Below are 14,218 nucleotides of genomic sequence, written 5' to 3' on the forward strand. Positions count from 1 at the left end.
TCTAAATCTTCAGTGGGCCTCAGGCGAAGCAGTGTGCATGATTCCTGCCTTCTATCTGGGTTGCTTTGGGGTTGGTGATGTCATTTCCTGTGGTGATGTCATTTCCGGTTCCTTTTCTCAGGGGGGTGGTAGATGGCGTCTAACTCGATGCGTTTGTTGGCCGAGTTCTGGTTGGAATGCCATGGTTTTAGGAATTCTCGTGCGGGTCTCTGGTTGGCTGGTCCTGGGATGGATGTGTTGGCCTAGAAACCCTAACCCCTCTCCCCCTACATCAAAGACAGCTCGGAAATGACCAAATTGCCTGACCAATCAGACCCCTTGGCATCATGGTAGCCCGCAAACCCACCAACACGCTAAAACAGCAGCTAGGGAACGTGAATGACCCTAGACAGACAACAAGCAGAACTAATGTCATTCACAAAATACCGTGCAAGGACTGTAACACACACTACATTGGACAAACAGGCAGTAAACTAGCCACAAAAAGACATGACCCTCTCTCACTAGTATCCTCACACTCGCATGGGGAAGGACCCCACTTCGACTGGGACAACACATCCATCCCGGGACAAGCCAAACAGCGACACGCGCGAGAATTCCTAGAAGCCTGGCGTTCCAACTGGAAACTCTCCCAACAAACACATCGAGTTGGACCACCCCCTGAGAAAAGGAGCAGGAAGTGACCTCAGCACAGGAAATGACATCGCCAACCCAAAGAGACCAACCGAAAGCTGGGCGTCTCAGCTGATGTTGATATTGGGGAATTCAGTGGAAGGAATCCAGTGCAGGTCCAGCTGCCGTGACTTCCTCTGGCTGGGGGCTGGTCTTCCTCGGTTCTGGTGTGGACCATCAATGTTGGATGTGACTCATCGCCCAAACCCTGGACACTCTCCAGGTCCCGGGCCACGGACTGCTTTGAGTCACGAAAGGTGCTGACCGTTGTCTAATCGTCGGCGAGCGTGCCTTTCTGACCCAGGGATGGGCATCGATGAAGCAGCTGAAAGGGGTTGGGCCTAGGAGACTACCCTGAGGGAGTCCTGCAAAGATGTCCCTGGGGCTCAGATGGAAGCCGTCGAAAACGTTGCGACTTCCAATTTCATGTTGCTGATCTTGGTTGATGACTGAAAGAATTGAACTCATATACAACAGGAAAACAGAAACTCAGCCATCTGTTGATGTTGAGGTGGGTTATCTTAGCCCCAGCTTAATTACCCCAGGATGGGGACAGCCAATGAGACATGGTGAAGCCAAGACGCTGTGGTATATTGAACTGTGCTCGGTTATTAGGGTCCACCAACTTAAAAAGTCTTAGTTTCCAAATAAACACCATTGTGGGTGTCAGATGGGAGAGTGAGAATCAGGTCTGAGCGACAGGGAGAGGCTGAACAGGCTGGGGCTGTTTTCCCTGGAGCGTCGGAGGCTGAGGGGTGACCTTATAGAGGCTTATAAAACCATGAGGGGTATGGATAGGGTAAATAGACAAAGTCTTTTCCCCCTGGGGTGGGGGAGCCCAGAACTAGAGGGGCATAGGTTTAGGGTGAGAGGGGAAAGGGACCTAAGGGGTAACTTTTTCCCCCAGAGGATGGTACGTGTATGGAATGAGCTGCCAGAGGAAGTGGTGGGGGCTGGTACAATGACAGCATTTAAAAGGTGGATGGGGACATGAATAGGAAGGGTTTAGAGGGAGATGGGCCAAGTGCTGGCACAGGGGGCTAGATTAGGTTAGGATATCTGGGACAGCATGGACGGGTTGGGCCGAAGGGCCTGTTTCCGTGCTGTACATCTCTCTGACTCTAAATGGGACTAGATTAGGTTAGGATATCTGGGTCAGCATGGACGGGTTGGGCCGAAGGGCCTGTTTCCGTGCTGTACATCTCTCTGACTCTAAATGGGACTGGATGAGGTTAGGATATCTGGAACCGCATGGACGGGTTGGGCCGAAGGGCCTGTTTCTGTGCAAAAGTAGGCTACACGTATAGAGTCAGAGTCATGCAGTACGAAAGCAGACCCTTTGGTTAACTCCATCCCTGCTGACCAGCTTTCCTCATGGAACCCGTCCCTTTAGCCTACACCCACCCTAAACCTGTCCTACCCGTGTGTTCAACCACGCTCTTGAGGGAACCGATCGAACGTTTTTGTATGAAACTACACTGGTTTGTTATCTCAGTGAATGACAGCCAAGGCTGGAAGGGCTGAATGGTCTCCTTTGTCTTTGGATCCTAAACCCTATTCCCCAGAGGCCCCGTCTCCCAGTGTGCTAGTTGCGTCTCGCATTTCAGCCCGCCATTTTCTGATGCTTTTACCTTTGAGGTAGTTGGACACTTTGGGTTCCATTAAACTCTGGCTCACTTCCATCCGTAGGCTGGCTCCTATTGAGATAAAGTTCATGGCTTACATCTCTCAATACTTGTGCGTGTAACCAGAAACCCGTATTCGGTGTCTCGCTGTACCTTTACTCTCAATCTCTTGCAGTATGTTGCTCAGTTTGGGGTTGGTAAGTTTCATCTTGATGAATGTTTCCCACATGACTCTCCCTGCCTGAGCTCCACTCTCCATCACCGAATCCAGGAGATGTTCCGTGGCTCGACGATGACTCCCGTCCTTCACTAGGCGTTGGATTTCCTGGAAAACAGTAGCTCAGTCACACCCTCAGCCTCTCTCTGGGTGTAGGATCGCTCGCTGAGGTGGAAGGTTCGGTTTCAGACGTTTCGTCACCCCACGCGCGGTAACATCTTCAGTGGGCCTCCGGGTGAAGCACTGTTCATGAGTCCTGCCTTCCATTTATGCGTCACTTCCTGTGACATCACCAACCCAAACACATAAGTAGAAGGCAGGAATTATCAGCAGTGCTTCACCTGAGGCCCACTGATGATGTAACCGCCCGTGGGGTGACGAAACGTCTGAAACCGAACCTTCCAGCTCAGCGAGCAAACCTACATTCAGAACCTCAACCTGAGCTACAAATCTTCTCAAAACTCTCTCTCGGTGATATCGTTAAGGGCAAAAAGACTCCTGTAATTATCAAGTCTGTACATATTTCCCTGTGGATCAATTGAAAGGGAGCCACCGTTAGGAGAAATTGTTGCAAAAATTAAATAGATAAATTGTCCCTGATTTTTTGATAAGCACCTATAAGTTAAATCAGACTTTCTCAGATTTGTGACGTTATTCTGTGCAATGTCATGGTATCATTTATGAAAGAGCTAGGATGGATTAGTTCTACCTTTAGGCAACATGAGATCTGTTCAAATCTCCGTTTGTAAATTGAATTGGTTAGTCAGTGTCCACATGGAATGAGCTGCCAGAGGAAGTGGTGGGGGCTGGTACAATGACAGCATTTAAAAGGTGGATGGGGGACATGAATAGGAAGGGTTTAGAGGGAGATGGGCCAAGTGCTGGAAACATGGGGCTAGATTAGGTTAGGATATCTGGGTCAGCATGGACGGGTTGGGCCGAAGGGTCTGTTTCTGTGCTGTACATCTCTCTGACTCTAAACGGGAGTAGATTGGGTTAGGATATCTGGGACAGCATGGACAGGTTGGGCCGAAGGGCCTGTTTCGGTGCTGTACGTCTCTCTGCCTCTAAATGGGACTAGATTAGGTTAGGATATCTGGGACAGCATGGACGGGTTGGGCCGAAGGGCCTGTTTCCGTGCTGTACATCTCTCTGGTTGAGGTGATTCAACCCCGTCTTGTCAAGCCCATTAAGGATGGGCACTGAGGCAGCCGGAACGAGGGGGGAAATAAATATTTTTGTTATAATTCTGTTTGGAGACGAATGCAGACAATCGCAAACCTCTCCCATTATTGTAGCAATGGTCCGGAGTGATTTCTTTATCCCCATTTTGACCGCAATGTTATTGACAGGAGCTGCCGATGACCAGGGGGGAGGGTGGGATGTTTAATCCCTGACCCCGAGGTGTTGAGGGCTCTGCCTGACTGTAACAAGAAGGGGGGAGATGTGAAGGTGGGGAGGTGTCTGTGATCTGCCTCCGGCTCATCGAGAGCGCGGTGACGGAGCTGTGTTCCCTCTCTCACAGAGTCTGTCCTCAGCTCCCCCGCGACTGGAGGGGTTTCAGAAATTCAGAGATTGTTCAGTTCCAGTTAACGGCGCTAACGTGCTGACCAGCGTCCGGGAGCCAGGGGGGGGGGGTCTGTTCCAACACCGACAGTGCCTGAGGAAAGGTCGGATATCAGAGGGGGAACACGCCTCATCATCGTTCGCCCGCTCTGCTCCCTCCTGCCTTCCCAAACCAACACTGGGACCGTTCTCTGGTCAAAATCCCGTCCTGAGCATTCGAAACAGCACGCGTGTGATTAACAGATAGCCCTCATTTCTTAAGAGGACAGTGAGACTTCAGACAAAAGGGAAATAAAATTGCCAGGTCGAGGAAACAAAGCTGTTGCGTTCAAAAGGTTGGGTGGGGTGGGTGATCAGCAGAACATGAGATTGAACAACTGAGCCTACCCTGTAGAGATCTTCATGTGACTTTATCTTGTGCAGTATCATCAGGGAGACAGCTTCGATATACTCCTCAATTGCCTCTTCGATCCTCTGTCGGTAAAATTCAGTCACTCTGCGGAGAGTGATGTCAGTATAACCCCTCAAGGTCTGTCTGATAGCAGCACTGGGATCTGGAAAAACATAATTAAAAACAGGCATCAAAAAAACGCAGCGGGCCAGGCTGTGTCCGTGGGGAAGGGGGAACATCTCGAGTCCACTGTGAGTCTTCTTCAGAGCTGAAGAGAGAAGCAGGGGGGGCTGCAGCGTTCGTCACTGGAGAGAAAGGAGAGGAGCAGGAGGATAAAATTGGTGACTTGTCAACAGTACGACATTGGCTGGGAAAGGGTCTGCGATGCGATGACAGCTATTTTAGAAAGAGGGGACCGTCCTCTCGTTCGTGAAGTCAAACATGAATAGGCAGAATTAAACCCGAAATCAGAACCGGGAATCGTTGTGACCGCAGACTCCCGACAGAGTGGAAACAGGCAAAACAAATACGCAGCCACCCAGACCCATTCCCCCACCCTATTACTCTGCATTTCCACCTGACCTATCCACCCTAACCTGCACATCCCTGGGCACTATGGGACAATTTCCCATGGCCAATCCCACCCTAACCTGCACATCCCTGGGCACTATGGGACAATTTCCCATGGCCAATCCACCCTAACCTGCACATCCCTGGGCACTATGGGACAATTTCCCATGGCCAATCCACCCTAACCTGCACATCCCTGGGCACTATGGGACAATTTCCCATGGCCAATCCACCCTAACCTGCACATCCCTGGGCACTATGGGACAATTTCCCATGGCCAATCCACCCTAACCTGCACATCCTGGGCACTATGGGACAATTTCCCATGGCCAATCCACTCTAACCTGCACATCCTGGGCACTATGGGACAATTTCCCATGGCCAATCCACCCTAACCTGCACATCCTGGGCACTATGGGACAATTTCCCATGGCCAATCCACCCTAACCTCCACATCCCTGAGCACTATGGGACAATTTCCCATGGCCAATCCACCCTAACCTGTACATCCCTGGGCACTATGGGACAATTTCCCATGGCCAATCCACCCTAACCTCCACATCCCTGGGACACTATGGGACAATTTCCCATGGCCAATCTACCCTAACCTGCACATCCCTGGGCACAATGGGACAATTTCCCATGGCCAATCCACCCTAACCTGTACATCCCTGGGCACTATGGGACAATTTCCCATGGCCAATCTACCCTAACCTGCACATCCCTGGGCACAATGGGACAATTTCCCATGGCCAATCTACCCTAACCTGCACATCCCTGGGCACAATGGGACAATTTCCCATGGCCAATCCACCATAACCTGCACATCCCTGGGACACTATGGGACAATTTCCATGGCCAATTCACGCTAACCTGCACATCCCTGGGCACTATGGGACAATTTCCCATGGCCAATCCACCTAAACTTGCACATCTCTGGGACACTATGGGACAATTTCCCATGGCCAATCCACCATAACGTACACATCCCTGGGCACTATGGGACAAATTCCCAAGGCCAATCCACCATAACGTACACATCACTGGGCACTATGGGACAATTTCCCAATCCCAATCCACCCAAACCTGCACATCCCTGGGCACTATGGGACAATTTCCCAATCCCAATCCACCCAAACCTGCACATCCCTGGGCACTATGGGACAATTTCCCATGGCCAATCCACCCTAACCTGCACATCCCTGGGCACTATGGGACAATTTCCCAATCCCAATCCACCCAAACCTGCACATCCCTGGGCACTATGGGACAATTTCCCATGGCCAATCCACCATAACCTGCACATCCCTGGGCACTATGGGACAATTTCCCATGGCCAATCCACCCTAACCTGCACATCCCTGGGCACTGTGGGCCAATTTCCCATGGCCAATCCACCATAACATGCACATCCCTGGGCACTATGGGACAATTTCCCATGGCCAATCCACCCTAACCTGCACATCCCTGGGCACTATGGGACAATTTCCCATGGACAATCCCACCCTAACCTGCACATCCCTGGGCACTATGGGACAATTTCCCATGGCCAATCCCACCCTAACCTGCACATCCCTGGGCACTATGGGACAATTCCCCATGGCCAATCCACCCTAACCTGCACATCCCTGGGCACTATGGGACAATTTCCCATGGCCAATCCCACCCTAACCTGCACATCCCTGGGCACTATGGGACAATTTCTCATGGCCAATCCACACTGACCTGCACATCCCTGGGCACTATGGGACAATATCCCATGGCCAATCCACCCTAACCTGCACATCCCTGGGCACTATGGGACAATTTCCCATGGCCAATCCACCCTAACCTGCACATCCCTGGGCACAATGGGACAATTTCCCATGGCCAATCCACCCTAACCTACACATCCCTGGGCACTATGGGACAATTTCCCATGGCCAATCCCACCCTAACCTGCACATCCCTGGGCACTATGGGACAATTTCCCATGGCCAATCCCACCCTAACCTACACATCCCTCGGCACTATGGGACAATTGCCCATGGCCAATCCACACTAACCTGCACATCCCTGGACACTATGGGACAATTTCCCATGGCCAATCCACCCTAACCTGCACATCCCTGGACACTATGAGACAATTTCCCATGGCCAATCCACCCTAACCTGCACATCCCTGGGCACTATGGGACAATTTCCCATGGCCAATCCACCCTAACCTGCACATCCCTGGGCACTATGGCATAATTTCCCATGGCCAATCCCACCCTAACCTGCACATCCCTGGGCACTATGGGACAATTTCCCATGGCCAACCCACCCTAACCTGCACATCCCTGGGCACTATGGGACAATTTCCCATGGCCAATCCACCCTAACCTGCACATCCCTGGGCACTATGGGACAATTTCCCATGGCCAATCCCACCCTAACCTGCACATCCCTGGACACTATGGGACAATTTCCCATGGCCAATCCACCCTAACCTGCACATCCCTGGGCACTATGGGACAATTTCCCATGGCCAATCCACCTTAACCTGCACATCCCTGGGCACAATGGGACAATTTCCCATGGCCAATCCACCCTAACCTGCACATGTTTGGACTGTGGGAGGAAACTGGAGCTAACCCACACAGATCAGGAGGGGGGCGGAGAATGCTCAAATTCCACACAGACCGTCTCCCCTGAGGGTGGGATCGAACCCAGGTCCCTGGTGCTGGGAGGCAGCAGTGGTTCCCACTGAGGCACCGTGCCACCCTGTGTTCTGCTGGAAGGTGACAGTGGATGCAGGTTGTATATATATATAATATTAGATTAGATTACTTACAGTGTGGAAACAGGCCCTTCGGCCCAACAAGTCCACACCGAACCGCCGAAGCGCAACCCACCCATAACCCTACGTTTACCCCTTTACCTAACACTACGGGCAATTTAGCATGGCCAATTCACCTGACCCGCACATCTTTGGGTTGTGGGAGGAAACCGGAGCACCCGGAGGAAACCCACGCAGACACGGGGAGAACATGCAAACTCCACACAGACAGTCGCCTGAGTCGGGAATTGAACCCAGGTCCCTGGCGCTGGGAGGCAGCAGTGCTAACCACTGTGCCACCGTGCCACCCACCAAGCAGCTTTGAAAAGTGTGAACGGGAGAGCCCGGGCAGATACCTGTGTCCGGCTGATCCAACGCCTCGGCCATGTCAGAGGTGAACGTCCACTTTGCTTTTTTCACCGGCGTTGTTTCCTGTCCGAATGTCGGCTGCGGCTCATTGGCTGTTCGGAATTTGGAACCTATCTGCCTATCCACGTCCTTTCCCGTCTGTCCCAGATTCCTATCCGTGTCTTCGGAACCTAGTTCCATATTGTCAGACGAGTCCGACCTGGTGGGAGTGGCCTGGCTTTGTTTGCTGGGGGCCTGGTGCTCATCGATGGTGATGGAGCCAGGGTCCCGATAACTGAGACGGCTGGCTCCGTTACCTCCCGCGACGCTCTCCATCCTTTCCCCCCTCCACTGACTGAAGTCGCCGCCTTTATCCCACGGGAGGGCGGGGGCCTCTCTCTCGCTCCCGGCAGCTGAACCACGCCAACGTCCGGCACCCCCGAAGATCCAGCCTCTCCCCGGCTTGCCCACCCTGCCAGGCTCGGGTCCGGGCCGCGTTCGGTCGGCGCCACCCATGCCAGCCTCTTCCTTCCTCCCCCAGCCCAACGTCCAGAGGGAGCGTCTCGCCGGGCCCTCCTGTCCTTGCTCCTCTGCCCCGCGGGCTGCAGGAGGGCCGGGGTCCTGGCTGGGCATCCGGTTCCAGGGAGGGGCGAGGTTCCGAGGGAACGCATCCCAAAGCCGGGGGAGACTGGGGAAGGTGAAGGTGAAGCCCTTCGACTTGCCACTGGCTGCCCGGTCCACATCTGTCTGCTCTGCGCGCGCTGAGCTGGAATACAAGGTCCCGGCCAGGGGATCCAGTTCCACGCTCGGTGTGCCCGCGGCCGGTGCCACCCTCCCGCTGGTCTGGGCTGCACCGCCAGACGAGGGAGGCCACACCGTCGGGTCAAACACCGTCCCGAACCCCGGGGCTGTCCCGTGAGCCGACGTACCCTCCCCCGACTCTGAGGCGCTGCTGTCTGTTTGGGGAAACGCAGCGGGGACGCTGCTCCTGCCTCTCGTTTTCCTGGTGGGTTTGTCACCTCGGGAACGGCGCCGGCTGAACATGTTGGCGTGGAGGCGCCGAACGCATCGGCGTTCGGATTATTGACAGGGCCCACCGTCTGTTCCGCGTTCACTCTCCTCTCGTTGTCGGTCACACATGATTCAGCGCACGACAAACTCCCGGACGGGCCCCCTCAGAGTCGGCAGCCCTGGAAGGGGTGGGGCCACCCTGACTCAGATTTCCTTCGAACCCAGGGTTTGACCGGGCAATACGTCTTTTCTCTTCCCCCAAATGGATGCTGCGGCGCAGAAACGAAGACGAGGAAATATTTTACTGCAGGATCTCAGGCTTTCGTGATGATATCGTGCGATCGGTTCATCTGTGTCTTCCTGGTGACCAGAACATGATTCCAAAATGTTGGACCCGAACCCAGCAGGTCCAGGACCGTCTACACAGAAAGAAAAGGACAAAACTATTAGTCAAACACTCAGAGAGATGTACAGCACGGAAACAGACCCTTCGGCCCAACCCATCCATGCTGTCCCAGATATCCTAACCTAATCTAGTCCCATTTAGAGTCAGAGAGACGAACAGCACGGAAACAGGCCCTTCGGCCCAACCCGTCCATGATGTCCCCCCGATACTCCCTGCCTTGCTGTGTCCTTCCTGCCTGTCCCCCTGACACTCCCTGCCTTGCTGTGTCCCACCTGCCTGTCCCCCCTGACACTTCCTGCCTTGCTGTGTCCTTCCTGCCTGTTCCCCCGACACTCCCTGCCTTGCTGTGTCCCTCCTGCCTGTCCCCCCCTGACACTCCCTGCCTGCTGTGTCCTTCCTGCCTGTCCCCCTGACACTCCCTGCCTTGCTGTGTCCCTCCTGCCTGTCCCCCCCTGACACTCCCTGCCTTGCTGTGTCCCTCCTTCCTGTCCCCCTGACACTCCCTGCCTTGCTGTGTCCCTCCTGCCTGACCCCCCTGACACTCCCTGCCTTGCTCTGTCCCTCCTGCCTGTCCCCCCCTGACACTCCCTGCCTTGCTCTGTCCCTCCTGCCTGTCCCCCCTGACACTCCCTGCCTTGCTGTGTCCCTCCTGCCTGTCCCCCCCTGACACTCCCTGCCTTGCTGTGTCCCTCCTGCCTGTCCCCCCTGACACTCCCTGCCTTGCTGTGTACCTCCTGCCTGTCCCCCCCCCGACACTCCCTGCCTTGCTGTGTCCTTCCTGCCTGTTCCCCCGACACTCCCTGCCTTGCTGTGTCCTTCCTGCCTGTCCCCCCTGACACTCCCTGCCTTGCTGTGTCCCTCCTTCCTGTCCCCCTGACACTCCCTGCCTTGCTGTGTCCCTCCTGCCTGTCCCCCGACACTCCCTGCCTTGCTGTGTACCTCCTGCTGTCCCCCCCTGACACTCCCTGCCTTGCTGTGTACCTCCTGCTGTCCCCCCCTGACACTCCCTGCCTTGCTGTGTCCCTCCTGCCTGTCCCCCTGACACTCCCTGCCTTGCTGTGTCCCTCCTGCCTGTCCCCCCCTGACACTCCCTGCCTTGCTGTGTCCCTCCTGCCTGTCCCCCCCTGACACTCCCTGCCTTGCTGTGTCCTTCCTGCCTGTCCCCCCTGACACTCCCTGCCTTGCTGTGTACCTCCTGCCTGTCCCCTTTGACACTCCCTGCCTTGCTGTGTACCTCCTGCCTGTCCCCCTGACACTCCCTGCCTTGCTGTGTCCCACCTGCCTGTCCCCCTGACACTCCCTGCCTTGCTGTGTACCTCCTGCCTGTCCCCCTGACAATTCCCTGCCTTGCTGTCTCCCTCCTGCCTGTCCCCCCCGACACTCCCTGCCTTGCTGTGTCCCTCCTGCCTGTTCCCCCCTGACACTTCCTGCCTTGCTGTGTCCCTCCTGCCTGTCCCCCCTGACACTCCCTGCCTTGCTGTGTCCCTCCTGCCTGTCCCCCCCTGACACTCCCTGCCTTGCTGTGTCCCTCCTGCCTGTCCCCCCTGACACTCCCTGTCTTGCTGTGTCCTTCCTGCCTGTCCCCCTGACACTCCCTGCCTTGCTGTGTCCTTCCTGCCTGTCCCCCGACACTCCCTGCCTTGCTGTGTCCCTCCTGCCTGTCCCCCGACACTCCCTGCCTTGCTGTGTCCCTCCTGCCTGTCCCCCCTGACACTCCCTGCCTTGCTGTGTCCCACCTGCCTGTCCCCCCTGACACTCCCTGCCTTGCTGTGTCCTTCCTGCCTGTCCCCCCCTGACACTCCCTGCCTTGCTGTGTCCCTCCTGCCTGTCCCCCTGACACTCCCTGCCTTGCTGTGTCCCTCCTGCCTGTCCCCCCTGACACTCCCTGCCTTGCTGTGTCCCACCTGCCTGTTCCCCCTGACACTCCCTGCCTTGCTGTGTCCCTCCTGCCCGTCCCCCCCGACACTCCCTGCCTTGCTGTGTCCCTCCTGCCTGTCCCCCCTGACACTCCCTGCCTTGCTGTGTCCCACCTGCCTGTTCCCCCTGACACTCCCTGCCTTGCTGTGTCCCTCCTGCCTGTCCCCCCCGACACTCCCTGCCTTGCTGTGTCCCTCCTTCCTGTCCCCCCTGACACTCCCTGCCTTGCTGTGTACCTCCTGCCTGTCCCCTTTGACACTCCCTGCCTTGCTGTGTACCTCCTGCTGTCCCCCCGACACTCCCTGCCTTGCTGTGTCCCTCCTTCCTGTCCCCCCTGACACTCCCTGCCTTGCTGTGTCCCTCCTTCCTGTCCCCCTGACACTCCCTGCCTTGCTGTGTACCTCCTGTCTGTCCGCCCTGACACTCCCTGCCTTGCTGTGTACCTCCTGCTGTCCCCCCTGACACTCCCTGCCTTGCTGTGTACCTCCTGCTGTCCCCCCCTGACACTCCCTGCCTTGCTGTGTCCCTCCTGCCTGTCCCCCCTGACACTCCCTGCCTTGCTGTGTCCCTCCTGCCTGTCCCCCTGACACTCCCTGCCTTGCTGTGTCCCTCCTGCCTGTCCCCCCTGACACTCCCTGCCTTGCTGTGTACCTCCTGCTGTCCCCCCTGACACTCCCTGCCTTGCTGTGTACCTCCTGCTGTCCCCCCGACACTCCCTGCCTTGCTGTGTCCCTCCTTCCTGTCCCCCCTGACACTCCCTGCCTTGCTGTGTCCCTCCTTCCTGTCCCCCTGACACTCCCTGCCTTGCTGTGTACCTCCTGCTGTCCCCCCTGACCCTCCCTGCCTTGCTGTGTCCCTCCTTCCTGTCCCCCTGACACTCCCTGCCTTGCTGTGTACCTGCTGCCTGTCCCCCCTGACCCTCCCTGCCTTGCTGTGTACCTCCTGCTGTCCCCCCTGACCCTCCCTGCCATGCTCTGTCCCTGCTGCCCACCACGTGTAGCTGTTATTTTCCCCCTGCCCAGGGGGTGGGTGGTGTCACTGACCGTGAGGTGCTGAAACTCTGTCAGCTCTGAGCCCTGGGGTCGGAAACGCGGCGTTATCTCAGCAGGCAGTCTCTGTGTGTGTGTGTGTGTGTGTGGGAGTCGAGCCGTCCCCTCCAGCAACAACGACTGGTCAGAGTCCGTCCTGTAGCTGTTGGGACTTCCTCCTGGAGAGTTACAGAAAAACTTTGCGTCAGTCTGCCCCCTTCTATCCAGCGCTCTGCAGAGTTTAACCCCCTTCCCTAATATCAGTCCTAATTCCCTCCCTCCCCAGTTTACTCTCCTGACTCTCTCTCTTTTTGCTTTCGCTTTCACTTCCTAATCTCTCTCTCTCTCTCCTCGCCACCTCACCCCTTTGCTTCCCTGCAGGAAGGTCTGTGTCCGCTCGCTTTCGTTACTCACCGTCTCGGCACATCCACCTGCCCACCTCCCAACTCCCTGAAGGAGCCCAGACCCCTCGACAGAGTTCTCTGTGAGTGCCCCGTTCTCTCTCCCCAACCTGGTCTGGTTGCACTTCTCCCAGCAACCTCATGAGTCAGGGCTTTGTTGAGAAATGATTGGCCGCTCTCCGATGAGTGACATCTCATCGATCAGGGTCCTGCCGGAGAGAGTGAGGACGTCAAGACGCTGGAGCTCAGAGCTGAAGCTGTGTTGCTGGAAACGCCTGACCTGATATGGTGCTGTCCCAAAGTTCACTTGAGAATGTAACCTTTAAAGAAAAAGGTTTGCGATTTACGCACGACAGAAGCGATACGAGGCTGTTATTCGAACAGACGGGAGACGTGACGCACAATTGGGGTAAACACAGTGACTGCAGATGCTGGAAACCAGATTCTGGGTCAGTGGTGCTGGAAGAGCACAGCAGTTCAGGCAGCATCCAACGAGCAGCGAAATCAACGTTTCGGGCAAAAGCCCTTCCTCAGGAATAAAGGCAGAGAGCCTGAAGGGTGGAGAGATAAGCTAGAGGGGGGTGGGGGTGGGGAGAGAGTATCATAGAGTACAATGGGTGAGTGGGGGAGGGGATGAAGGTGATAGGTCAGGGAGGAGAGGGTGGAGTGGGCAGGGGGAAAAGGAGCTAGGCAGGTAGGACATGTCCGGACAAGTCATGGGGACAGTGCTGAGCTGGAAGTTTGGAACTAGGGTGAGGTGGGGGAAGGGGAATGAGGAAACTGTTGAAGTCCACATTGATGCCCTGGGGTTGAAGTGTTCCGAGGCGAAGATGAGGCGTTCTTCCACCAGGCGTCTGGTGGTGAGGGAGCGGCGGTGAAGGAGGCCCAGGACCTCCATGTCCTCAGCAGAGTGGGAGGGGGAGTTGAAATGTTGGGCCACGGGGCGGTGTGGTTGATTGGTGCGGGTGTCCCGGAGATGTTCCCTAAAGCGCTCTGCTAGGAGGCGCCCAGTGTCTCCCCAATGTAGAGGAAACCGCATCGGGAGCAACGGATACAATAAATGATATTAGTGGATGTGCCGGTAAAACTTCGATGGATGTGGAAGGCTCCTTTAGGGCCTTGGATGGAGGTGAGGGAGGAGGTGTGGGCACAGGTTTTACAGTTCCTGCGGTGGCAGGGGGAAGGTGCCAGGATGGGAGGGTGGGTCGTAGGGGGGCGTGGACCTGACCAGGTAGACACGGAGGGAACAGTCTTTGCGGAAGGCAG

At 56.0% G+C, this 14,218-nt stretch overlaps 1 protein-coding gene across 3 annotated transcripts in view; it reads right to left on the reverse strand.

The window, feature by feature from the left end:
• Positions 1-13,078, reverse strand: part of LOC132834558 (NACHT, LRR and PYD domains-containing protein 3-like) — a 30,627-nt gene extending 17,549 nt beyond the window's left edge. For 2 of the 3 annotated variants that reach the window (XM_060853500.1, XM_060853498.1), the window contains exons 1-5: positions 12,966-13,078; positions 8,198-9,619; positions 4,468-4,634; positions 2,451-2,622; positions 2,304-2,369 (exon numbers count right to left, since the gene is read on the reverse strand). In XM_060853500.1, coding sequence (XP_060709483.1) covers positions 2,304-2,369; positions 2,451-2,622; positions 4,468-4,634; positions 8,198-9,233 — 1,441 coding nt within the window. In that variant the 5' untranslated portion in view covers positions 9,234-9,619; positions 12,966-13,078. Of the gene's footprint in view, positions 1-2,303; positions 2,370-2,450; positions 2,623-4,467; positions 4,635-8,197; positions 9,620-12,566; positions 12,731-12,965 lie in introns of all 3 variants that reach the window. The other variant, XM_060853499.1, reaches the window with a different exon arrangement.
• Positions 13,079-14,218: the final 1,140 nt, after the last annotated feature.

This window comes from Hemiscyllium ocellatum, chromosome 40 (genome assembly GCF_020745735.1).
Source record: "Hemiscyllium ocellatum isolate sHemOce1 chromosome 40, sHemOce1.pat.X.cur, whole genome shotgun sequence".
Classification (NCBI taxonomy): Eukaryota; Metazoa; Chordata; class Chondrichthyes; order Orectolobiformes; family Hemiscylliidae; genus Hemiscyllium; species Hemiscyllium ocellatum.